The sequence below is a fragment of the Poeciliopsis prolifica genome, unplaced genomic scaffold (genome assembly GCF_027474105.1).
Source record: "Poeciliopsis prolifica strain line A6 unplaced genomic scaffold, Auburn_PproV2 SCAFFOLD035, whole genome shotgun sequence".
Classification (NCBI taxonomy): domain Eukaryota; kingdom Metazoa; phylum Chordata; class Actinopteri; order Cyprinodontiformes; family Poeciliidae; genus Poeciliopsis; species Poeciliopsis prolifica.
Window position 1 is genome coordinate 5941265 of NW_026562410.1, and position 26768 is coordinate 5968032.

At 39.4% G+C, this 26768-nt stretch overlaps 2 protein-coding genes and 1 long non-coding RNA gene across 5 annotated transcripts in view; 1 reads left to right on the forward strand and 2 right to left on the reverse strand.

The window, feature by feature from the left end:
* Positions 1-101: 101 nt before the first annotated feature.
* ccdc62 (coiled-coil domain containing 62) lies at positions 102-8372 on the reverse strand. Of its 3 annotated transcripts, none has more exons than XM_055052598.1 (14): positions 8263-8372; positions 8052-8177; positions 7934-7974; positions 7680-7793; positions 6446-6638; positions 6040-6206; positions 5111-5212; positions 4858-5029; positions 4217-4318; positions 3062-3150; positions 2204-2295; positions 1853-1988; positions 672-854; positions 102-582 (listed from the first exon to the last, which is right to left on the reverse strand). In XM_055052598.1, exons 2-14 carry the CDS (start codon positions 8107-8109, stop codon positions 517-519), a joined length of 1515 nt encoding a protein of 504 aa, XP_054908573.1. In that variant the 5' UTR covers positions 8110-8177; positions 8263-8372; the 3' UTR covers positions 102-516. The 3 variants fall into 3 exon arrangements, with proteins under 3 accessions (XP_054908573.1, XP_054908574.1, XP_054908576.1); XM_055052599.1 differs by having other exon boundaries at positions 8312-8348; XM_055052601.1 differs by lacking the exon at positions 672-854 and having other exon boundaries at positions 8052-8360.
* A 1283-nt stretch (positions 8373-9655) lies between these two features.
* clip1b (CAP-GLY domain containing linker protein 1b) overlaps positions 9656-26768 on the reverse strand; it is a 31793-nt gene continuing 14680 nt past the window's right edge. Inside the window, 9 exon segments of the mRNA XM_055052492.1 lie at positions 9656-13076; positions 13182-13294; positions 13402-13454; positions 13537-13702; positions 13777-13882; positions 16411-16454; positions 16654-16699; positions 21177-21283; positions 26461-26535. Coding sequence (XP_054908467.1) covers positions 12842-13076; positions 13182-13294; positions 13402-13454; positions 13537-13702; positions 13777-13882; positions 16411-16454; positions 16654-16699; positions 21177-21283; positions 26461-26535 — 945 coding nt within the window. The 3' untranslated portion in view covers positions 9656-12841.
* On the forward strand, positions 21200-23140 carry LOC129374212 (uncharacterized). The gene is made up of 2 exons (XR_008607475.1): positions 21200-21558; positions 22138-23140. It is a non-coding gene; the product is annotated as an uncharacterized LOC129374212 (long non-coding RNA).

Consider the following 26768-nt stretch of genomic DNA (forward strand, 5'->3'; position numbering starts at 1 on the left):
TTCCTAAATAAAACCTTAAAATGGAGGAAAAATGTCTTCAGAGCACAAACAACCACACATTAAAAGCAGATCAGCTAAATAAGAACAGAGGATATGAAATGTAAAAGATAAATCTTTATATATAAAAAAACAAAACAAGCAGTGTGAGATCATCCAGATGACAAGACGTAAAAGTAAGAGAGTTTAGATATTTCCTGTGAGTCACCATGTGAAGGCAGAGGAACTGGAAAGCCCTGCAGGACTGGTTTCACGTCAGCCCCACTTCACACAACACATTATGTAAAAACGCTTTTGGTTAAAAGAAATACTAAGTAAATCAGATTTACAATAGATTATAAAATTGTACAAAATATTAAAAATATAAGAAAAAAAACACTGAAGTCATTTTATTATTTGTTTTTTTCCTGAGGTAAAAGGCAAAAAGTCTCTTCTTCTCAGACACAATAACACTGTTATTCACTGCTCTGATTGTGGAGGTTTAAAGTTCATGATTTATAGAGGAAATCCACTCTTTGGTCAAACCCCACCGTCTCGCTGGCTGGCATTGTGATGGAGGCAGGCTTTGGGTGGAGCGTCACTCGTCTGTTGGGGAAAACAAAGCGGTTACATCTTTACAAGCCCAGACTTGGAGGAGCTTTTACACTGTCCAGGTTGCCACGCCCTCTCCGCACCGTGGGTATCATGGTGCTCGGGTGGTGGTGGGCTGTGTGTGGCTGAGCTGTCCCACAGTTGGAATTGCAACCAGTGGAGGCGTGACGTCTTAAGTTGCTGCTGCTGCTTTCAGGAGCTCCTGGAAGCAACCTGGAGTTGCTCAACGGCTGCTGTAGACAACATGCTGACAGCTGATCGGCAGCCTGATGAGACGCAGACAGGAGACTCAGTCATTAGAGCAACGCATGAAGCTCCAGAGTCGCGCTTCGTATGTTACATGTTCAGTTTAAATTTTTTGAACATTTTGATCTTTCACCAGCTTCCCAGTCCCTGTTGAAGAAAAGCAATGTCACTGCCACCACCATGCTTCTCAGTGGGGATGGTTTGGATAAGAAAGCATCAATATGACGATCTGGGGCAATATTGATATCTGATATAAATAACACTGCTTTGGCCAATTACCATTATTTACTGATAATCTTAACACATTCTTAACCCAAACATTCAGATTAGAATAAATAAAAAAATGCTGTCTGTGAAAATTTTTTTTTTACTTTGTTGTTTATTAAAGGGGCAGTATTATGTATATTCCAGGCATCTGGCATTACTTTATGGCACAATAAAGTAACTGTGTTAGCTTCAAATATTAAAAATGCTGTGTACATATATGAAATATGACTTAAAAGAAATTTTTGATTCCAAGGTATTCAAAAACCTTGGAATTGGGCCTCTGTCTCTTTAAGAAGCTCCTGCTCTTTCTGAAACTTCAAGAAGTCGTCACAACAAGGCTTCTCTTTTCACCCTTCAACAACGTTTTTACCAGTATTTCGCTGAGAAGCAGCTACTATAACGAGCTCAGATCCAACAAATGGTTGCTAATTGCTGCTGGCTAGTCTGAAGGAGCCAATTGGGAGCGTCGCAAGGGGATGGGGGCTCTGTTATGTGAAAGTTGAAGCTTGGACACAGCAGCTCAGAGGAGGAGCTGCGTCTTAAAAGCGGAGCTGGGTCCAGCTTGCACAGCTGAGTGGTTGCCATGGGAGATTAAGGGATTTATCAAACAGGCATGAAAGAATCAAAGCAACACTTTGCAAATCATACTCCTGGTATGTTTTGATGAGGGAATAACATGACATGATGCAAAACTGAAAATATGTACATATTTTTCACACCATACTGTCCCTTTAAAACAGTTTTATCTTACATCCGTCATGTTTGCTGGAAAGCCTCCACGCTTGCTGCTGGAGTCGTGAACGCCAGCTGCTGGTGAGGTTTCAAGACCAGGTCTCAGGTTCTTCAGGGACCGAACGTCCACACAGTCACAGGCCGATGCGTCCTGGCTGGGACACAAAGACGTTCAGCTCGTCAAGGCCGGTCACACCTCCAGGATTCAACGCTCCACCGCATTCACTCTGAAGTTTCTAACTTTGAGATACATTCAGCGATGATTGTTGTCGTTTCCTAGCAGATCTAAGCTTTCTCTCAAAAGATCTCTAATTTCAGATTTTCTGTTGGTCCTGGAGGTATAAAGTAAGAAAATGTATTTTCTTGTCACCTGCTAGGTAATCGCTGATGGTGCGTTTCCCTCTGTGTGCTTTCTTGGTTGAGCCGCAGCAGCTGCAGGTCACTCCTCTGGTTCTCACACACCTGGAAAACACACACAAAGCAGAAAAATCTTTGCTGCTCTTTCTTGAGGGATTCGTGTTGAAAAGTGCAACACATTTCTCCGGTCAAAGTTAGAGTTCCACACGTCTCTGGGCTCAAATTTGAGTTTTCAATCAATGTTTGACATCTGATGGAACATTCATATAAATATGTGAAATTTAATGTCAGATGTTTCTTAATGTGTAAAATTTGGCAGACTAACAGATAGATGGATTGTTTTCAATGGGATGCAGAATAAAGTTAAGAATTACGACTCTTGTCCATACTCTATCTTTTTCCTACATATTAAGACCTGAAAAAGATTCTTGCAAAAAATCCCAAAAACTATCGCAAACTCCCGGAGGGACTGAAAAGATGTTTAATATTATTTGATTTTAAGAATGTGTTTATATTTTAACAGTTTGTTAACAGGTTTTACCAATGGATCCTGGCACAACCGACCCTCTAAGAACATTCAATATCTAGATTTGGCCCAAAATTAAATTGAGTTTGACACCCCTGATGTAGAAGAAAAGACGGGATTTAATCTGTGTTTGTACATTTAACGTCATGCCTGCAGTCGTAGCCTTTATGTTTGCAATAGCGAACCAGAACCACATTGTGAGAGTGAAAGCGCCGCAGAAGCACAGCGAGGCATGCAGACGAACAGGAAAATCTCCTCCAGACGGGGCAGGAGGAACGAGGAAAAGGCAAAAGAGCGCTTGTGTAACGTTTAGCAGCAGCTGCTCTCTGTCATCCGGCGCAGTACCTGCTGCAGGCAGAGCAGCTCCGACATGATGCGCTCCTGCTTGGAGCGAGACAGCGCCAGCAGCTCGTCCTTCCAGCTCTCGCCCTCGCCTGTTAACAGCAGAGATTAGCAGGTTGGACTTTATCGGACAATTTGAGGTTTCTGACACGGCTAGAAGAGATAGAAATCACACACCGATGAGACAGACCTGCTGAAAACTGAAACGACAGAACAAGAGAGACGAGTTTCATTTTAGCTCTATATTTCACATTTTATTAAACTGCAAACCGCAACATATTTTTTGTGGATTTTATGCGATTGCCCAACAGAGAGTAGTGCAGAATTCTGAAATGGAAGAGAAATAATACATTGTTTTCAAAATGCTTGAAAATCCAGCTACATGAGGAAGGCAACACATACTGAGCTATACAATATAACTACTTAGCATGGTACCCGCTCCATCCACAAAATAAATAAACAAATAAACATTTCAAAATGTTGTGCCAACATTTTCTTGGACAAGAGGATTTCATGGACTCCAAGACAAAAAACATATACAACACAACTGTTTAATTTATTTCCTAAATTAAACAGGAAATATTTAATTTAATGGCACTAATAAAAACAACAGCTAAGAAAATGAATTGAACGATTACACTGGATAAGCTACATGAAAACAAAAGTTGCAGTTTGGTTAAGTTTAAGGTAATATATGCAATGCTACCGTCACAAAAATGAAGTGATGTGACTAAATTTAACAATAAACAATAAAAAACACTGATCACATTTAGATTAGGGATGCACGATGTACCAGCGCAATGTCGGTATTGGCCAATATTAGTCATTTTCTAACATTTACTAACATGGTGAGTAAAACTGAGCCAATATTAAAAGCCGATGTTTATTTCTATCTGGTTGCCATTTTGTGAGTGTGGTTGACCATTTGGTATTGGCAGCATTATGAAATGTTTAACTGAAGCAGTGAACAATGAGAGCCAGCCTGTCGCAATCACAAATTTTTTGCCAGTCTCAAAACTACAACAATGCTGTAGCGATAAATGACATCATTGTAGCTTTGAGGCCATTTTCAGGTAATATATGGATGAATTGTAATCTCTCAGATGAGAAATATTAATCTGAGGGTTTACAGAGAAAGAAGCAGATCATGTGACGTACCAGTCAGGGCCAGGTCCGCGTGCAGCAGCTGCAGCTCCTGCTTCAGACGGATCATCTCCTCTCTCTGCCTGCTGCTCTGACTCACCTGCTGCTGCAGCTCCGCTACAAACACAGCCACACGCAGATTAAACACCAACATCTCAGTCAAGAAAATACTGGCATTCAACTGATCCGTTTATGGTGTCCGACACACAACCAGCCTCCAGGTTCATCCTTTTAAAGACAGAGACTTTCAGTTCTGGATAATAAGATAAAGAAACTACAACTTAGAACAAAAAAACAAAAACACATTCACCCGAATCACAATTTTTAAAACCTTCTTTAACAATAGTTCTTTAACATATTTGATATATTAGCCAAGAAACAGCTTTTTGATGTTATTTTCTTCAACATGTTATCAGCATGAGTCAGTTGCAAAGTTACATTTTGTTCTTTAGTTATCAGAAAACTTCAGGTCAGTAATGTCGCATCGTTACAGATGAAGCTGTGAACGAGTCCACACACTGACTGACATGCTGGAAATCACTGTCTTCTTTTTTCTGATTGGCCATCAGCTAGTCAAATACTGGAAAATCTGATTCGTTTCTCCTTTAAAAACTAACAGCTCTCGTAGTTTTCTGAATGAAGTCGTAGTTTGTTACCTCGGAGCTGGGAGACCTCGTGCTTAGCATCTCTGTAACGGCGCCTCATTTCCTCCAAGTCTCTCAGCAGCTTGTTCTCCTGAGAGCGACTCTCTGTCAGCGACGTCTCCAGGTCCTGAAGCCTCGCCGACAGCTCCAGGTTACGACTGGACGCTTCGACCAGGTCTTTGTCCTGACAGAGACACTCGTGGAGTAGTTATAACATCACATGTGTGAGGGATGTTGGATTAAACTGCGAGTCTGAGGGACTTACTTTCATCTTGAGCATCGAGCTCAGTTCTTCCTCTCGGACCTGAAGAGAACCAACTTGTGTGGATAGAGCCATGACAGCGGAGCTGAGGCTCTGGTTCTTCGCCTGGAAAATATCACAAACCACTTAAAACCAGACCTCATTTTCCCTGCCTCTCTTTTCCATTGGCTGCCTCCAAAAAATGAAAAAAGTATTTGTTTGACTGGGACTGAGGTTGGATAAGGTAGGGAATTGGAAGTACAAATAAACACAGCATAAAATTGTAAAATTTTGAAGGCCCACCATAATTAATAGATATTTTCACATTGACATGACAGAAATGTAAAAGAATTTTAAGGCAATTAATCGCATCTAAATTTTTTAAAATGCAAACAGACTGGCCAGAGTCGAAATGATTGCACATTTCTGGTACATCCGCTAATCTAATGCAAGAGCAATATCCGCAAACAGCAACGGATGACAAACCTGCTCCCATTGGCCTGATGGGGGTTCATTTTTGCCTCAAAACACAATCTGATTGGATGCTGGAATAGACCATGGTCATGTTCAAGCTGTGCTAAAAGGAGTTACCTTATCAGTGGAATTATTAAAGCCTAAAATAGCATCTCAATGCTAAACAGGCAGCAGTAGCACAGACACCTCCAATGCTAATGTTACCAGAGAAGTTCCCTTCCAAATAAATAGAATACTAATTTTTCTGATGGTTGAATAACAGATTGAAATAAATATATTTGACCTTGAACTCATTTGTCAGTTTATTCAACAGTTATGCAGAACAAAGGGGTTTCTGAATTGGACTCATTTCTTATTTTTGTCGATATGCATGTTTCGATGAACCACAGATGTTGTAATTAACTGTATTAAGAGTTTTAATTGAGTCCTGACACTACGGCGAATACAAGCAGCTGTACAACTGGGCGGACCCACGTTACCTCGTAGTCCTGACACTTTTGGCTGATTGGCTGCTGCTTCTTTTCCAGCTCACACAGCAGCTGCTTAGCGTCACCAAGCTCCGACTTCGCCTCTTGCTCTCTGCTTTCCGCAACCCACACGTGTTTAGTCAGGACACCGATCACCTCGTTGCACCTCCGCAACTCATCTGCAAGAAAACACACACACATGAGTCATTTACTAAATGCCATCAGGTGAGATGAACATTTTTGCATGAAAACAGATTCTTCTCAAAATAATAGTGACTGGCCTCAGAAGACTAATGCTTGCAGAATTTCTGATTGTATTGGTGTAATTCAGTTCATGCATTTTTTGGATAAAGAAAGTATTATGTAGAAAGTCTTTTTTCCACAATACTGGCCCTTTAGCAGCATTCTGTGCTCTCACCATCCAAACGAGAACACCTCTGCTCCAGCACCAGCGCAGCCTGACGGTCTTGTTCCCAGGCCTGCTGCTGTCTCTGATGGGAAGCCGACATGGCGTTCAGCTCTCGCTCTCTGTCCTTCAGCTCGGCCATGAGGAGCTGCAGCTCCCTCCTCTGCCTCTGGATGGTGGAGCTGCTCAGGTCTTTCACAGGAAGCTTCACGAAAAACATCAAAAAAGGAAGGAAGCAGTCGGGTTTTTTAGTTTATAAACCAACATCGTCCGGGTTTCTGAGCAGTCTGGAAAAGAACTGAACTTTTTTCACTGTATGCGTTTTAAAAGGTGTGGGTAAGTATGGAAATATATTCTTATTTCCAGATGTTGTACCCCATTGTCTGAAAGTTTTGTAACCATCCATGCAATCATTCATCTGCTAATAATAACCTTCTGTCCATCATCTAACTATTCATCCATCCATCCTCTCTCCCTTCTCTACACTCTGTACAATTCTGTAAATTGCGTCAAGATATTTACAAACACAGATCATTGTCCCAGAAGTTATTGTGAGAAACGATAATATTGTTGATTTTAGATCATTTCCGAGTACAACACTGGTAATGGCATAACGATGTCAAAGATTGAATAGACATTAAATTCTAGCGAACTTTTAACAGTGGAACTGGAGGACATTTATATATCCAAAATAAATAAAACAACAGAAACAACAAAGATGATTAATTATGAAGTCTCTGTAAACAAAACTTTCCTTCAAAAAAAAAGGCATTAGTTGAGATCAAAACACCAGACTGAAGACTTTTGTCATCCAGAGAGAAACAAGAAAACATTCAGATGGAAATTGTTCAATTCAATTTATCGTGCAATTAATTGATATATTATTTATTGCCTCAGGGCTAAAAATAGATGTGTAAAATTATATTATACAATATTCAATTTTTCTTTGTTACCACCTTTATATACCTACTCCATTGCTTTATTCGGAAGCTAAAATCTAAAGGAAATACATCTGAAAACATTATTTCACATGTTGTTTCATTCACTGCTGAACTTTAATGACTTTAGCGTTTAGCTCTGCATTATGTTTTCTTTTACTGCCTCCCATATTTGGTGGAGATATATCCCTAATGTTTTAGTCTGAGTATATGTTCTGTTTAAATGATCAATGAATAAAAAAAAAAAATAGTTTGTCCTTCGTCGTGGGGATAATAAAGATCTGGACAGAAGCGAGTTTTGACCTCACCTCAGCACCTTGTACACTGAGACCACAGCAGGAACCTGTTGGGACCCACTGGGTTGGCGAACCTCCGTTTGGACCACATGGCTGTTTGCCACCGAGTGGAGAAACACTACCTTTCTGAAAACCAGCAGAAAACACACTGCCTGTGGTTATCACTGTGAAACACAGTCATTTGGGCCTCTTAAGAAGCTGTGTCCATTTTGAACATTTCCAGACCGGAAATGGCCCAAACTGACGGACAACAATAAAAGCCAGACCTCTTTAACTGGAGTGCTGTGCCACAGTGAAGCTGTTCCGTCTGAAACAAACAGTGAAAGTGACGTGGATGGAAAAAAAAAATCCATCATAGCTTAAATGGACGGGGTGGCTGGTTACCGTCTGCTCTCAGAAAGGCGCTGTCTCCGGAGGTGAACAGTCTTCTTCTGCCGTCCATGATGTCACAGCTGTTCCCCGCTCCTTACGTCACATCCACGTTCAGCCATTCTCGTTGTTGAGCTTCGGCTGAGGGCGCAGCGGAGAAGGAGAGCTTTAAAACGGCTTGCCATAACGGTGAACGTACCGCAGCCTCTACTGACGCAAACTCAACTGTGAGATTAAACCAATGCAGCAGTATGAAGTTTCACGAAGCGTCTCACCAACTTTTGAGACTAATGACGTGCAGATGTTAAGACCTGACGTCATCGGCGCCCGTCCAGCCTGGCTTTTCAGAGTAATCCAGGAGAAATTTCAAAATAAAAGAGAGAACGATTTCTGTCTGAGTGAAAAAAAAGATGGCCGAAAGGAATTAGGAAAATAAATAAAAAAAAAAAAAAAATGATGAGCATAATAACATTTAAACAACACACAAAGACGTAAATTCATAAATGTATTACTTACATACTGTCAATTTATCCAGACTGGATATTTACTGGGTGGGAAATAATGATAGGGGAACATGGCGGGAAATATGAGGTATGAAAAGATCATATTTTCAGGAAAATTGCTATAATGGATTTATTTTTAGTAATATTATTGCTTTGAAAAACATGTTGAAAATGATTTATTTGTGGAAATCTTTTTTTTTTTTTTTTAATGAATACTGACCAGTTTGTTGCATTTTTTCCCACTGGTATTTTAAACAATTACTACACTAAGCCAATTATTGCAAATTAACCTCATGTCTAAAGGATTACTTTATGAAAGATTTGCTTAAATCAAATTACATTTATTTATTCATTGAACAGAAGAGGGCGCCATTTATCACAAAATCATCCAAAGAAACTCCAGGGATGAGCTGAGCTGGGTTTTGATAATTCCACATGAATTAAATATTCAAATTTTATTAAGGCTTTGTAACATAGTTGTTCTCTCATAGTTATTTATGTATGAGCATATGTTCACGTTGTGAACATATGCTCAATGTGACAATCCACAGACACATTTTGTACCTGCTTCGCATTTCATTCCAATTTCTGTTGGGAGTTTTGCTGACACTCATCTGGGACCACAGAGCATGATGCTTTGGGATTATTGTTTCTGCCATGACTTCTCAATGTAGTTATTTGAGAAGAGAACGTCTATGAGTGCCTCCATGCCATGCTGCACTCACTGTGACTTTTTAATGGAAAAGGTTACCGCTGTAAACGCTGGTAAACATCGCAGTGTACAACGTTTATTGGCGAACACGGTCATGTAGTGTTTGGACAAACAAAATGGAGAGAAATACCCTATAAACCAGAACTGCTACTAGGCTTTTAACGTGGGGGGAGCGTGGGAAACCAAGCTCATTATTCCACTTAAAATTGTTGCTGTTAGTTGAGGTGAAAGGTCACGATATTTAACTGTGCAGAAGACATGTTATGTGAGACCTAAAGGAATTACCCAGGTTTAAATTTTCCTTTTAATTCAGACTCTTGTTTAAAAGTCAATCTTGTTCTTGCTGACTAAAAGACGCTCATGGACACGGCCAGAAAATCTAAAAAGAAATCAGGACAACAGAAAACCTGTCGTAGAATTTCTATTGGACCGTTCAGGAATATACAGTACATAGAAAACAGTGACATATTACATCATATCCACGTCTGTAAAATACTTGTCTGTGCAGATGTTACATATATAAAACATTACACCAACAATTAGAGTCGTCACTTGAAAAGTACACAACGCATAAAGTTTCCTGCAAAGCGTTTTCCCACTGGGAGTGTAAACCTCTAAACTTTCAGTCTTTTTAACTGGGAGAAAAATAAAAATGCAGCACACGTTAAAAGCTGTGTTTCTGTTTTATGGCACCGTGTACACATGCGTCAGAAGGAGACCTCTGATCGGTATTTACAGAGACTAGTGCCAACAGTTCGTTGCATCACTTTTACCCGGGAAGATTCAATATGATCCAAAAATTTGTGCTTTAGAACAAAACATGTCCAAAGGTGGTTGCTACAGGAGTTTAATTTAAGGAAATTAAATTCCACTTTAGAAAATCTGCCTGTTCACGTTTAGCCTTCAACAAAAAGCTCAAGCTGGCAGCTTGTTGGCTTAGCTCAGCGAGAGCACAGAGTGAATATTGAGCTCCAAAGCTAAAGCTTGTTTATGACACCAATATTTACAGCTGGAAAATGAATAAAAACATGGCATAACACAAAGTTTAAAAAAAGACAAAAGTATGCTTAGGAGAAAAAAAAGGCTAAGTGTTCCACTAGTCTTTAAGCGTAATAAGAGCTGTGCATTTTTGCAGATCGCTACAATAGCTTAGAAAAAAGTTGGAGGAGATGGCAGATTAACTGTCTCATACCATACAGTCAGAACATAGCGACTGTGTGGTATGTGTGCTTTGTCCGATCACCACACACACACAACGCAGAAGTCCACTGGTCACACAAACATGTAAAAAACAGATTTATATATTTTAAGTTACATATTATAGCCTCAAGGAAAAGGTCAAAATAAGAAAATTTACTAATCACAATAGGAAGAACGGAATGTCTTTTTTCTTCCAGTTCTGAAAGTGAATAAGCGTTACAACCAAAATGTCAACTCTTAGCTTTGGAGAACAGTATTCCCAAAAACAAAAACAAAAAATGTCACAACTGCAGACCACAGCCTGCTTAAACACCAAATCTTTAAAGTGGAGAGTGCAATACCAGGGTGGACGCCACATCAGTCTCCTGTACTACAGTAGTCCTACTACAGGCGTTAAACTTCATCAGTGCTAGCTTATTTCCCTGTAAGAGCGGTCGCTGGCTTTCAAAACATCAGGAGACAAATAACAAAACGTAACTTCATCAAACCGCCTGTCGCTTTCACCGGCAACGCACAGCAAGGCCAAAACGCAGATATGTTCATCCCTGACTTAGAAGACAAGAAACTGAGGAGGAGACGCGTGTCGGACTAGAGGGTTGAAATCTTGACCTTAAAGCAAGCTCCGACAAAAAGTTCCCCGTAAAGCTGTCGCAGAAAAGTAAAGCATAAAAAAAAATTCATACCAACAACTAGAACAGCTGTAAATCCCACGATGTAATGATGGAAAATAGCCAAACACAAGCTTCTTATTTTCATTTTGGATCCATTTCCCGAATTTTAATTTTTTTTTGTCGCGTCGTCTTCTAGGTTTTTTTTCCCCTCCCAAATGCATCTACTTTCTACAGAACATCACCCATCGTTTCCATCAGGTACCATTCAGTGTCAACATCGGTCAAACTACAAGTGTTTTAAAACGTTGGTATGTTTTCATAAACACGGTGTAACATCGCAAAAGAAATACGCAACCGTTAATAAAAAAATATATAATTTAAATCGTAATAAGTCATAGCTTCAAAAATAAAAAAGGTTAAATAATAAATCTGTGCTCAGAGGATATATAGAGGATATTTTGATCAAAAACTGCTGTGATGGTTTATTTAGCGCATAAAGTTGTAATATTTCCAGAATAAGAAAATGTTTCAAGATGAGCATCATTAGAAAGCCTGATTTGTGAGCTGATGTCTTGCAAATTAATTCATATTTCTCACATGTTCTAACATCATAATCATAAATCTTATCATATTTTATTGGGATTTCATGAAATTGAGCAAAAACAAAAAAAGGGTCCGGAACGAAAACCGACGTTTTTTATTAACAAGTAGTAATCTATATTTTTATTCAAATCTCTTCACTTTAATGCCCCAGAATAAAATGCAGCAAATTGTGTTTAGATGTAAAAAGGCCAATTTTTATAAATAGTTTTGTGTTTTGTACTCAACCTCAATCGCTCCGACGCCCCAAAATAAAACCCAGTCCAAGAGATTCTCTGATACAAAAATTTGTGTTTCTGAGCCTCAGCATAAATAAAGCTGAGGGCCAGAGGTTCGCTAAAGAACATTAAAGTTTGTGGTTACAATGAAGCAAAAGGTGCAGAAGACGAAAGGATATTCCTCCAAATTGACAGCAGCTTATGAATTTATGAATCTTGTTTCCTCTTCTCCATAAATGTTGGCGACTTTCCCTTTGTGCTCCAATTATTGTCTTCTTGTATGCAAAATGAGATATTCCTATTTAAGATTTTCACACTGAATTATTGCTGCTCTCTAGAAACAAAATATCCACATTTCAACTTTATCATATTGTTATATATATATATTTTTATATAAAAGTTTTTTCTCACGTGTTTTAAGGAGTGTTTTATGCGCTCTTAAGTATCCTGTTTATTACAGATTGACTCACCCTCAAACCGGACAAAGACGTTAACTAATAAAACCGAGCATAAATCACTTATTTTACGCGTCATGCGGCAGTGCTGCTGATTAGTTAACGAAAACAGTGCAGACCTTTGTTTCCCTTCAGTTTCAACTGAGCTTCATTAAGTTGCATCACCTTGTTGCCGAAAACAAAAGCCTAAAAACGACACGTGGAAAATCACTTTCACTTAGTAAAAAAAACAAAAACGTCTAAACGTAAAAAAAAAACCACGAGTGCAGAAAGCTAATTTCATTTGATAAAAACATCAATATTGCACCGACGAAGCGTATTTGGACGAGCATTCTGCATCGCAATCAGAACCCCGTCTTTCAGAGGAGCAAGTTACGTTAGGAGAGTCGATCGCAGCTCTACGCATCAACACAGTATAAAAATACATTATGGAAATAATCTGAGGGATTTATTAGAGCAGGAGCGTAAGAAATGCATCAGGCGACGGAGCGGGAGGGCGGCGCGCCTCAGAAGGTCTGGTCATCGTTACACGACTCGGTGGCGTGGCCGAAGACCTCGCAGATGTCGCAGTAGGGCCGCTCGTCGGCCGGGTTGCCGTGGTAGGCGGTGTGAGGTATGGAGTCGGGGCTCTGCGCCTGCGTGGGACAGTCCTCCGTGTCGTGGAGGTCGAAGCAGTCGCAGATGTCGCAGAACAGACGAGGAGCCGACTTCTTTTTACGCTTTGGTACCGCTTCCTCAAGCCTGACAGAGAGAACAAGAGAGCTGACTGACCGTTTCAGATTGATCACTGAAGAAGCTCTACGGACGAACTTATCGTTTTGGGGCTTTTTTTTTTTTTTTTTTTACCCGTCTGTGCCATCGTTTCCATTGAACTCCGACAGGACCAGCTTCTTCAACTTGACCTTCAGCTCCTCGTTCTTCCTCTGCAGGTCCACGATCACACTGTTCAGGAAGTTGATCTGACCGAGCCAAACATATAGATAATTATTTAAATCACGTGTCATAATATGGCACAAGATGAAACGAATCTTTTTGGATCCATTCAAGTGTTTGCAGACGGCCTCACCTGTCCCTCAGCGAACTCTTTTTCTTCTCTCAGCTGCTGCACGACAGGATCGCCTGTCCGGACAAAAAACCCCGCATTTTTTATTTTATCTGCTCTCAAACTACAATCCAAAACCTATTAGGAATATTTGCCCACCTGATGGGAGAGCCTCCTGGCCCTCAGCGTCTGAGGTCTGGCTTCCCATCAGCCTTTGCTCTAGAGTGCAAACTCGACTCTGCAGCTGAGCTTTGTCCTTCTCCAACGTCTCCACAGCCGACTGCAGCGTCTTGGCCATGGCGCTCTCTCCGCGCAGCACGGCAATCTGCGAAAGACGGAAAAGACCTTCCACACCTGCGATGGAGAAACGACTGAGAGGTGGGATTCTGATGCGAGTACCTCGTTCCTCAGAGTTTCCAGTTCTCTGTCTTTGTCTGAGATTAAAGCTCCCGTGGATTTCTGAAGATCCGGATCTCCCTTCTTGTCTTGATTTGAAAGAGCTTCTCTACAGAGAATAAAAAAAAAGAAGTATTGTTACCAAGCATGTTAAACTTTGAACTTCGATGAACCAAAACCAGAAATGATTCTAAACAAAATAAAAACACAATGATCAAAGACATCAGAAGCTGTGTTTGCATTAGCATTTGCTCAATTTGAAATTTCGGAAATAAATGAGCAATTTTGAAAAAAGCTCTCGATCTTCTATTAAACACAGATTTGGATCTAGGATGAGCTCTTTTTTTGGCTGTGTCAAAATTGGTTTATTTCACAAAACTACAATGAAAACACTTTTTTCCACATCACACGAGTCACATGATCAACCACTGGATGTTGCCACTGACAGAAATCCCAAATAAGAAGACAACAGGAAGTAGTTGGAGGATGATGACGCAGCATGTTTTTTAATGACTCACCATGTGTACAAACGTCTGCATAATTATGTTTTTTCAACATTAGTGGAATATCGTCAAAGTTTTGCGCACATTTGTAATGGAAACGCAGCTGGTGCAGCATGAGCCGGCTTTCTGGGTCAAGGTATACTGAGGTTTTAAGAAGTTGAGATTTTCCTAAACCACTACAGTTTTGCATCACACTATTCCTACATTTCAATGTATGTGATCCAGAGGAAGTGCTGTTGAAACATCGTGGCAACAACCAGTTACTGAAAGATGACTACTGCACTCTCCTTTAGCTTACAAGAACGACCCAGTCAGGTTTTGAAACATTTACAGTACAAACAGTCATGACAAGGACATACATTTGCATCACTCCTCTTCTAACTGTTTTAAAACTACAATCTATAATTGGCATGTATGCTAAAGGGACAGTAGCATATATGTTCCAGAGCTATGTTACCTACAGTTCTTATAAAACGCTGCGTTTATCAAATATGACTGAAAAGAAATTTGACGTTACAACTGGACGCCTTGGAATTGAGCCACTGTCCCTTTAAGAAGCTCCTGCTCTTTCCGACACTTCACCTTCAGGAAGTCATCACAATGTACAATGTTCTTGCCTGGCTTGGATTAAGAAGTAGTTTGTATGATGAGCTCAGCAGACTCTCAGTTTTTGTAATTACTATTCATTTTCACATGATATGAAACTCTTCGATGTCAATTTTAAATAATAGCCACGGCCCTTTATGTGGTTGTCAACTGTGAGTTGACTATCTGAGCAGATTCTCTGATTATTTACTGGTAACTAGTAAACTTCTCAGTTGCAACCACGGTTACTCGTATAGCTCTTAAACAAAATCACTCGCCCATTCCTGATCTACTATGTTGTCCATTAAAAGGTGTAAGAAGTGAAAAGTTTTTGGTAAATAATTAGCTGCTGCAAGTTTGTCACACCATCACATCACCACATTTTAATCTTTTTCATTTGCATAAGTTCAAGTTTGGCGGCAGGAAAGTTAGACTGTGACATTCTGAGACTTGCAAAAATCCAAACTAAACTGCAAAGTGTGAAGCATTGAAGATTATTAACCCAAAATGTGCATGATATAATGCAGATTTTTTTTCCAAAAGAAACTCTCAATCTAAATTTATGAACATTAAGTAATATCAGAAAAATAAAAATAAATAAAAATAAAAATGCAGGTACTTGGCTTAAAGCTGAGTTTCTTCTCCTCACCTCCAGTCGTTTGGAGAGTCGGCTTCAAACTTGATTTTATATCAAAATTAAACATTATTTATTTATTTTTAACTAACTGCTTAAAGCTTTTGCTTTCCTTTCCCTGGGTGAAAATATGAATTTGAACATGAAGTATAATCAGCTTACAGCTGCGTTGCATTTGTAAAGTAAACTACAAAAAACAAGGATTATGCCTGAATTCCAACAAGCATGATTCAAGCTTCATCCAGCCAACTATCCACAAACATCTCTGCTCCAGTCATCCAAACACGTCGGAGGGAAAGCAGAGACATTGTCTCACCGAATCACATCCACCTTTTCCAAGTCTGCTTGACTACACTCTCTGCCTCAGCATCTGTTATTTCTGCTCCGACTGAAGCTTCATTGTTTCCCTCTGGCTGCTCGTCTTCACCTGTTCCACTCACCTCTTAAACACATACTCACTTGCTGTCGCCGATCTCCTCAACCATTCTAAAATATTCCCTTTAAGCATGAGGTTCTGCGTAAACGCTTCAGAAATGGTTTAAATATTTTGATTACGGTGCATAAGCTTCTCTTTCTGGCTGACGTAGAACACAGCTGCTTTGTTTTCAGATGTTTTCAGTTTCAGGGCTTAAACAAAAACCAGAATTTGTTTAAGCCAAATTTTGGACAAAAAATGAAAAAAATCACATTTAAAACTGAATTCCTCAAACCTTAAGATGATAACATTATATGCAAACCCACACTATATGTTCCCTCCGCAAAAACAAAAAGCTTAGAATGTGCAGAACATGCAAAAGAAAACTGCTTAAACTGATTCAATCAACTATTTGCTGTGCATCACAGATATATTAAGACAGTTGTTAATGCTCAACTAGAGAATAAATCAATAAGCAAACATGCACATTTGTTGCTTACCTGGTCTTCATGTCTGGCTGTTGACCGTTGTGGTCTGTGTTGCGCTGCGAGTCAAACACACAAACATAGACGTATTTAAATAGAACGTAAATCCGTCTTGGCTTGAGCAGTTTATTCACGGCAGGAGCTCAGACCAAAGCCCATTCATCAAATCTCCATTTCGGAATAAACAAACCCCCTCGGATCCATAACAGGATAGAGGGAGCCGCTTACGTAAGGTGGGATTTGGGAGAAATTCGGTACCTCGTCCAGGCGCTGAGACTTCTGGGAGGCCAGCTTCAGCTCCTTACTGAGGGGGAACAGAAAGGAAAGCGGTCGACACGTTGTTCAAATATTTAATACACACACAGTGCATACATGCAAATAAATACCGTCACAAGTTCTGTAACATGAGCAGTCACCGAAAATTAAGATGACCCATAACATTTTCTGTTCACAATAAACGCTCATCAATCGATGTTTCATTATTTTTTTTATTGATCTGTGAGGACAAGATTATTTCCCTGAACTCAGAAAAAAAGAACTTTGTCTTACTCAAGCAACAGATAACAAAAAATTTGTTTTCTACCTAACAAAAAAGTCAGAGCACTCTGTGGTTTTTATTTAGTTTTTCATTCTTGTGTTTTGTTTAGGATGTCTAAAATATTTAAAATATTAAGTGTCCTTTACTAAATTAAATGTATTGGTCTGTCAGAGGGTGAACTGGCACTGCTATGACTTTATCACTTGAATGTTAAGATAAATTATATCAATATTATCATTTATCGGAATAATTATTGGGACAGTTCAGAGTCTAGTGAAATTTGTTATCATGACATGCCTAAGTGAATTTACCTTATAGTGATGCGTTCTTTTGAGACCTCTTTAATACCTTCTCCTCGCCCTTCCACTAATTTTATTTGATTTTTTACACAATTCTGGTCAGTTCTCATCTCCTTCAAACTACTGAGTAGTGATGTAGACCTCATGCAATATGCCTTTGTGTCATTTTAGCCATTTTAAGTGGTAATAAAGTTATTATTTCACAGACAAATTTAAAAAGTTGTTTCTTCAGCTGGACAGTTTAAAACACTTGAATCTTTCAGTATTGTGGAAATTATTATTAAATATTCATAAACCTAAATGTGTCAACCATGCAGATATTCATCAGAGCTACCATGTGAAGAGTCTGGATTGTTAACTACTAGGCTACCATAAGTACAGTGGTAGTTTTTATGGTGGCAATGTAACGCAAACATTAACATAGGAGAATCACTGAGGTGCAGTTTCATAAAACTGACTAGAACAAATGACTAATTATTTTTTATTAGGATTTTAAAAGCAGAATTAGCCCCAACAAGAAGTTACATGCATTTATAGAAAACTAAATACTGTATGACAAAAGAAACGAGAAAAAAAAATCCAATCAGAAAATGTAAAGTACTCGCTATATTCAGGTAATCTGCGTTAGACTGAGACGCAGCATGAAAGGGCTGTTTTGTCTGCGAACTTAAATACCCAGATATTTTTAGATACCGGAACCAAACGATTTCCTGTGCAAATTGAGATTTGTTCCCATGTGGGTCGCTCTATGGATCTGTGTCAGAGGCAGATCACTGGAGCTACGTGAGACTAATAACATGTTCTGGGTGCCATCTGGGTGAAGTATCTGGCTGCATGACGTTTAATCACATCCATCACGGCTCTCCACAATCCCAGCGCTGTACCACAGCAGGCAGCGCGCACACTCAGAAGGGAAATGTGCGCCGTGCTAAATATGCCTTTCCATGCTCTGTAATGTGCTACCCACCCTGCATATCAACTCACTCGGACGGATAAACAAAATTCAACCTAGTTTCTGCTGCACGCCAACAATTGTGATGTATTTATCCTTTCAAGGCTGCATGAACGGCAGACAGAATCTAATGGAACAACATGGAAAACAAAGGCAACAATCAAAATGAGGTTGTTGTGATCCTGAAAGCACCAATCAGTTCAAGATCAGATCACTTTAAGCTTTTATGCTACTCTCAATGATATCTCTATTAGCTAGTATTACTAATGACAGACACATTACATCAGATTTAGGTTTGGATTTCCAAAGTATATGCCAAAATAGGAGAAAAGCTTATGGGATGCAATGTTGTCATAATGTTATCCAATGTGTACACAAACCTGCTTTTTCTGCAACAGAAAGACCAACAACATAAAAGTGTTGAGGAATTCCATGAGTTAGGAACTGATACTTGAAATACACGGACAATAAATATGTCTTCTTTCACACCATCAATATCTGTTTTAAGGAATAACTCAACCAAAGGGTAACAGTTGGTTTTCACATGTCTTTACCTAATCAGTGGGATCCCACAGGGCTGAGTGCTGAGTCTCCTGATCTTCAGTGAAATCTGAGTGCAGTACTAGAAATAGTCCAGTAGGTGGCTCTCTACCTCCCAGATCAAGGCATCAACATTGAAGTTTAGATGTGAATCCAATTCAACTAATTGAATTTAACCACAGGCCAGAGCCTGAAGCAAACCTCACAAACTTTTATAGAGATTTTACTCCTTTTTGTGGGGGCCACTATTTAAGTTAGCAGAGTAACCTTTCTAGTTTTTAGCTCCATCTTGTCGCTTGTTGTTACTGCAGGGTAAGTAAAGTGCAAACCATGTCCAGCAGAATTAGGCATTGTGTCACCTGTAAGTTCAATTGTGTAAAAAAAAGAAAGAAAAGAAACTGTAACTAAAAACAGCCAAAAACATCCAGTAAAGCCAAGTTTAAATGTGAATGTTAACTCCTGTCTTTCACTGTGTCAACATTTCTACTTTTTCAACTACTAGTCACACACAAACACAAAGCCCACATGTGAGCTGCAGTGCACACTGCCTTTTTTTCAGAAAGATGAAAGCCTCATTGTTTCAACATCAACAAACAAACGCATAGTAACACACTCTCTCATACACACACACACACACACACACACACACACACACACACACACACACACACACACACACACACACACACACACCACACACACACACACACACACACACACACACACACACACACTCTGATGGCATGGCGGGAGAAGCGGCTACGCCGGAGCCAGGCGGTTCCAGGAGGAGAAGAGCGCTTACGTAACATTAAAGACAGGAAGGATGTGGAAAGGATGGAGGAGCACATTGTTGGGACAAGTCGAGATGGAGGAAGAGAAGGATGGAGAGTTTCGACACGATCTGTCCATTTAAACATTTTACTTCATCTAAAATATTTAGACCTACTAGAAGCTGACAAGACGACATCGCCTTGTTACTGGGTTGGTTTTGTTGAATTGCTGCGTTTGTTCCAAAATTGATGGCTTTGAGTGAGCCAGTTGCATCAATCTGGAGCTCTGACGTCAGAAGCTTGGGTTACTGATGACTAAGAGAGGGGGCCTAGAGAGGGGGGTGTGGCATGATGGGGCACATGAGCACAAACACACGTGGGGCACATGACGGATTCACACGAGCAGAAAAATCTAAAAATAAACCTCTGCGTCAGGCTGCAGATCAACATAAACATGAAACAGAGTAAAAAATAAACGCAGTCCAAGGACACTTCATCAGTGTTGTCACTGATCCAAATGATGACTTTTAACGTTTTCTCTTATTTATCCACAGATGTGCGGTGATTATGATTTAGGTTAGTTTATAAAATGTCATCATGTTACCAGGCGCCCGTATAATCATCGATTTGACCAATGAAAATCAAGACCTACCATGTTTGTTTTGTGCATTAGCAGAAAACAATGACTCAGCAGAATTTTTGGAAGAAGGAAGGAAAGAAGGAAGGGAGAAAGGACTGATGTACGGATGGATACTTTCAGCAGATAACAGGAAGGCTGAATGCTTCTTATACTTCAGCCCATTATCAGAGATCATTGAGGATGTGGACAGAATAAAACTTAAACAGAGATCAGGATTCAGCTAAAATTCAGATTGTTAAATTTCCAAATGAGGACAACAAGACCTAAACGTTACAGCTGATGTCGATGAGGCAAAACCTTTATAAAAAAAATAAAAATTTATATATATATATATATATATATATATATATATATATATATATATATATATATATATATATATATATATATATATAAATTATGAATCTTTTTATTAGTGATTTTAGTGAACATTTTCTATGTACTTTCTTCCATTCTAGTTGAAGTGGCTGTTTCTAAAAAGAAAAATGTAATTAAAATGCTTTTTTGACTAACTTCAACAGGTCTGACCTAATATGGTCAGTGCTGCAAAACTAAAGAAATGAAACTTGGACATGAACTAATTGAGACATTCATATGTCAGTCAGTTTCAGTGACAACACAGACTGGCAGTTAATAAAATTAAATGTATGAGAGCTATGTTTTAATATACTTCATTGCATTTATAATCACCTAATAATGTGCTCTAGTTTATTTTGTAGCATATTTTCAAGATGGATAATCTCCCTGGAGACCTACAGCTCCAGCTGGGGCTGCTTTGTAAAACATTTGGCATTAGTGGAGCTAATAAAGTTTTTTTTTTTTTTTTTTTTTGTATTTTTAAGTCTTAAAGTAGTTTGGCTGCTTTAAGACTTAAAATTAGATGAATTATTGGCGTAATTTTAGTGAGCTTGAAAATCCAGGGAGACTTTTAATCGACAGTTTAGACCCTGGAGGTAAATTGAACAGCTCCAGCATAATGAACTCGCAGGCATGGGGTCACCGACACAGAGGCAGGAAAAAACATCACATGCTGGGAACTCACATTTCCTTGCAGAGGATGCCAATCCGCAGGCTCTCGGCGCTGCTGCGCTCCTTCGACAGGCTCAGCTCCTCCTGGTATTTGGAGTTCTGCTGTTTCAAAGTGTCGAGCTGAAGAGGAGACCAAAGTGGAGGAAGAGAGAATTCGTTAACTTTGGTGGCAACATCCCCACTGACTTAGATTGCTTTCTATGGTGGGGAGGGCATGATGCAACTATTACACTTATGGGGCAAAGAAAGTTTCTACGACTGTTAATACCTCTGTGGAAGTAATGGACCGCCTCTCCTGCTCAGAGAGAAAAGAGCAGCAAGCTAGTGCGAAGCAAGCACATTTATCAGTGTTGGCACTTTTCCCACTGAATTCACATACTTTAAGAATTTTCAAGGTAAGTTTTCAAACTTTTCGGCACCTCACTTTGGAGGAATAAACAACACAAATGAGCTAAACATGAGTTTCAGTTAACTATTATATTTATTACTGTCAACAATAATGTCTTCAATGGTATTTGACATTCAGCAGCAGGGACAAGGTAAACTAAAATATATCAAAAGTTTGTTTTGAAGTGACAAAAATTCTCCTAATTCAAATAATGTTTTACTTATAAAATACAAGCCAACATTTATTTCAGCTGTTAAATTATTAGGGATAATAAATATCACATTGAAATAATCCTAACTGTGTTAAGATAAATGTCCTTTGTGATCAAATTTGCAAAAAACTAAAACTGGTTAAGTTGCGGCTGCAACTTCATCAAAAGGTGATTTTTACGAAGTATAAACAGCGAGGATGAAAACGGTTTTCCTTCACATTTTCCAAAATGTTTGTACCTTTATGCTTTATTGTATTATAATCTCGCAGTGCTTTCAGTGTTTGCTCGCCAGTAAAAGTGAGTTGAAACAACGTGGCAATAAAAATAAAAGCACCAGCAATATCCTCTCTTGTTAAACTATTTTTTGTCTTCAAGGAAAACGTTCTGCTTCTTGACTGAGGCTCCAAACACATCAACAGTCACTCCTGACGAGACACGTGCAGCGCAGCATCATCCACAGCGCTATGAGGACATCAATAATTAATTAAAAGCTTCAACAAAAAAAAAAAAAAATCAATGTACAAAAAAAAAAAGAAAATATGAAGAAGTCGACACGCCAGACCTCTACTGTATGTTACACTTCATCAAATTATTAAGTGTGACATCAACTGTGCAGGGGGAGTTTCACGCTGCTCATTGCTTCTGTGTTTATCTGCACATTCAACCTGCCATCTGCTCAACACGCCGAACTCCTCAACATAAATAATTACATGCAAACTTGGGGACAAGTGTGCAGTAAAAAAAGCAACCCGGCTCTCTAAGGGCCGGGTTGTGTTTGAAAATGAGGCGTTTGAGGCAACAACCACTCGTCCTACCTGGTAATGATTTGAGTAGATGTTGCTGGAGAAGCCCTGATGCAGAGCAGCAATGTCCATACCTAGGCTGCTGGATTTTTAAAATTTTTATTTTTTTTCCCAAGCCAAGTCCAAGCAGCGGCTTGTTTTTTGTCGCCCGGTTGCCTCCGCTCTTGTTCTGCCCGTTTCACGCGCCGCCGAACAGAAGCTGAGCATCAACAAAGCATCAGTACTCGTCTCCCCGCCGTGCGCAGCTGCAGGAGGGAAACAGAGAGAGCATGCTGCCTGCTCTGCCTCTCTCTCTCCCTCTCTTCTTCTCTCTCTCTAAGGGTCGGGTTGAACAAGCAGATCACTTACATAATGTAAGCCTGCAGAAGCTCCTCCCACTTCTTATCCCCGCCTCCTGGCAGCTCACTTTGAGATGCTCCTATCGTACACACACACACACACACACGCACGCATGCACACACGCACACACACCTCTTCACAAACCTTTGCTTACCATTCACAGGGCATCGTAGCACCTAATGTCTCCATTTTCTGTGTACTCCTCTGTTTTCAATAAAGGTGCTTTTGATTCATGACTTTTCAGCATGTTTTCAATCTTTTCGTCTTCCAGAAAAAAATTGATAACCGGTTTTGTGGCAGAGCAGTGGGAAAGCATGGGGTTGATGTTGATGCTTTGATAAGGACGTCACAGAAGCTTTGTGTTAGCATGCTCTCGTTTTAGAACCGTTTTAACATTAGCAGTTCATTAAGCAGTCCATGGACTGATTTAGTCTGGAATTCACCTGTGTTGGACAGATTTGGTTCAGCCATTTGTATCAACCAGCACAATTGGTTGATACAGATGGCGATCTAGGAAAAAGTCACAGTAATTTCAAAGTAAATGGGATCCAATGACTTAAAGACTTTGGTGCACTGAGCTTTATTTTTAAATTAAGGGATTGAACTTAACAAAATACAGAGAAAGAAAGAGAGACCCGAAATCCTTTCTTATTCTAAGAGTAGAAAACAAACATTCTTCCAAAAAAAGAAAAAAAAGCCAGTTGAGCAGAAAGAAAGTGGAAGCCTTTGTATAAATTTTCATAACTCTTTCTTTTGGATCTAACATGATTTACAATGTCTCTTTCCAACATGAAAAAATCTAACAAATTTATTTGTTTCATTAAAATATTTCACACTTTGTTTACTGTTGAGCAAGTAAAATTTATTATTTATAATAATAACAGGTCTGCCAAAACTTTTGACCTGGTCATTTTTGCCCATGTCCCAAAAAGTTTGGGACATGGGCCAAGAAAATTGCATAAGAAAATTGCATTAACGGTGGTGGTGGTATCATGCTGTGGGACTGGTTTTGTTGCAATTTCTTCAAGTCCAACAAATTTAACAGGTGAAAAAAGAAATTCAAGACTACCTCCACTTTCTTCCACTTCACCTCAGATCTAGAGCTAACTGGTTGAAACTTTGAACTAAATGAGTTTTTCTGCAGGATCCCAAACACATCACAGCTTATTTAAGAATTGAGAAAACAGGAACTCTGGTAGAACAGTAGAAACCTGGAGTCTGATATGAACTAAAAACACAGCTTGGTTTGTCTTACACTGACAAGTTCCTTCAAAAATAAACCAGCTTATCAGTTTAGGGGAAATATTATTCATCAGATGAATCCTTCTCAGTCCAACATGACAGGTCAACCTCAAGTCAGCTGCCATTAATACAGCAGTGTTCTGCCCAGCACCACAACCCACACACACACACATACACACACATAGCGCCGCTCACAGTGACATGTGCAGGATTACATCACAGCCCCATCAGGGTAGAGCAGAGCGAAGAGGCAGATGTATAATTGCTCAGCAACACGCGCTTTTATTTCCCTCCATAACTTCAAAGTTTCTGCTCTCCTAAGCAGCACAATCAAAACACTTCCATCGTCTGCTTTGCCTCTGATTCCTCTATGGATGGGGGTAGAGGATTTGCCCTATTTTGTTATTTCATTTCCTGATCTACAACCTCAACAGATCTGTCGAGGTTGTTTCCAATTTTTGTTTTGTCTCATTTAAATGTGGATTTTCTGTCACATGCCATCAACTTATAAACCTTTAACTTATAAAGCTCTGGCAACAGAAGTGAGTAGACCACTACGCAAAAATGTTCAAATTGTGCCGAAAACGTACATTAAAGATCTGCATAGGTTGCATCAACCTCGCAAACTACTCAAGTCTTTTTGTTCTGTCTGCTCTGCATCCCCAGAACGAGAACCAAACACAGAGAAGCAGCATTCAGCTTCTCTGCACCACAAATCTGGAAGAAACTTCCAGAGAACTGCAAAACTGCAAAAACACGGAGCTCCTTCGAATCAGGGATAAGATCCACTTTTGGAGCTGCCTTCAGTTAATGATATGTGGATACACATTAAAATGTCAACATTTTGATGATTTTGATGGTGGCATTTGACGAAATGTAAAGTTTTGTTTGTTTTATAATTAATTATTGTATTATGTTTTTATGGTGTAAAGCACTTTGAACTGGCTTGCTGCTGAAATAAATAAATAAATGCTATACAAATAAACTTGACTTCAAATCTAAATTATCACTACAATGTGTAATATTAACATCCCAAAGAACAATTCCAACTCTCTTATTTGGTTTTTAGGGTCAAATATTAAAACAAATATATGGGTGAAAGATATTCACCAATATATTAGGTCAGTGGGAAAACTCTTATTTCAAATAGTCTTGAAATTAAACATGTAAAGCAAGTTGTTATGATTGGCTCAGCAAAGAGTGAATATGAACTCCCAGGAAGAAAGCAAGAGGGCGCCAGAGAGCTGCAGACAGACTGAGCAGCAGTACTCAAGTAAAAAAAATATATAATGATGATGATGATGAAAGAAGATGATAAAAATATAAAGTCAGATATAGCAAAGGGAGACAGCAGAGGCTGCAGGGTTTCGTTCATGGTTAATTAAATGCGAAGGCAGCGGCTGACTTTCCCCAACTAGAGCAGCAGCTTGTGTAGCGATACAGTCAGCGTGAATGTACAACAGAAACCCTGCAGGCTGCACATGCTGAGCTCATGCATGCACATGTGCAAAACCTTTCAGAGCACCGAGGAACACACTAAGTAAAACACATGCAGACAAGCGGAAAAGGTCTCACTTGAAAATGTTGCAGTTACAACGAAACAAAATCTCAGCAGGGGAAGAATGGCGGGGATTTAAAGTGAGCTGTGGTTGGCTGAGCTGTTTGAAAGGCACGCAAAACTTCAAAGTCCAACACCTAAAGCCAACTTCATTTTACCAATTTCCACGGTCATCAGCCTACTGCTTTCAGGTTTGTTGACTAACATTAACTCCACTCAATTCAGTGTGTTATGTTAGCTTTTACACTGAAATCAGCTAAAATGCTTAGTTCTGATAAGCATTGCTAAAGTTATTATAGAGGTTATCATTAGCATGGAGTCCAATAATAACATATTCCACTCAGCATGCAAAAAGCATTAAATACAAGAAAGATTCGCTTAAAATCCTTAGTTTTGATAAAATGCTAAAAAATGGTGACCAACAGTATCCCCCTTTATTCAGCATGCAAAAAGCATTAAAAACGCAACCAAAATGAGCTAAAATGCTAATGTTAGCATAAATGTCATTTTTTTTAGATGCTAACAGCTGGAAGTTAGCTAACAATGACTTACTCCATGTTTTATTTAATAAAGTTATTTATCCATCCCCTGCAAAACTCTGATATTGAAAAGTTGTTCTTGATGAAGAACAGGGATTGTTTTCTCCTGTCAGAGTGATGCACCATTATTGTGTAGGACGTGGGTGTGAAAGGAAATGAGGAGGAATACAGCCAATAAAGACCTGCTGGCAGCATTTCTCCATCAGCCTCTCCTTACCTGCGACTCCAGAGCTTTCTTCTCTATAGTCATCTGCACTAAGGACACGTTCGTTCTGTCCAGCTTCTCCGTCGTCTGCAACACATAATGAGGAAACTTTAAAGAATCCACACCCGACTACAGCTGCAATGTTCAACGTATATTGGCACGCCTCAAAACTGTGAAAGAGAAGAATAATTATACAACGTGGCTTGAATTTGTTTCCAGAACTTCAAAGAACCATTTTTTTTTTCTGCAGCTACAGAACTAGACGTCTAGACACTGAAAGTTCTCCCCATTGTTCTTTCTCAATCCCATGCAAATTCAAT

Coding starts and splice junctions, on each gene's coding strand:
- ccdc62 (XM_055052598.1), bottom strand. CDS start 8,109: ATGGACGGCAGAAGAAGACTGTTCACCTCCGGAGACAGCGCCTTTCTG. Junction 7,975..8,051: donor CGCCTTTCTGAGAGCAGACG/GTAACCAGCCAC, acceptor TGTTTGTTTCAG/ACGGAACAGCTTCACTGTGG. Junction 5,213..6,039: donor AAAAGTGTCAGGACTACGAG/GTAACGTGGGTC, acceptor GATATTTTCCAG/GCGAAGAACCAGAGCCTCAG.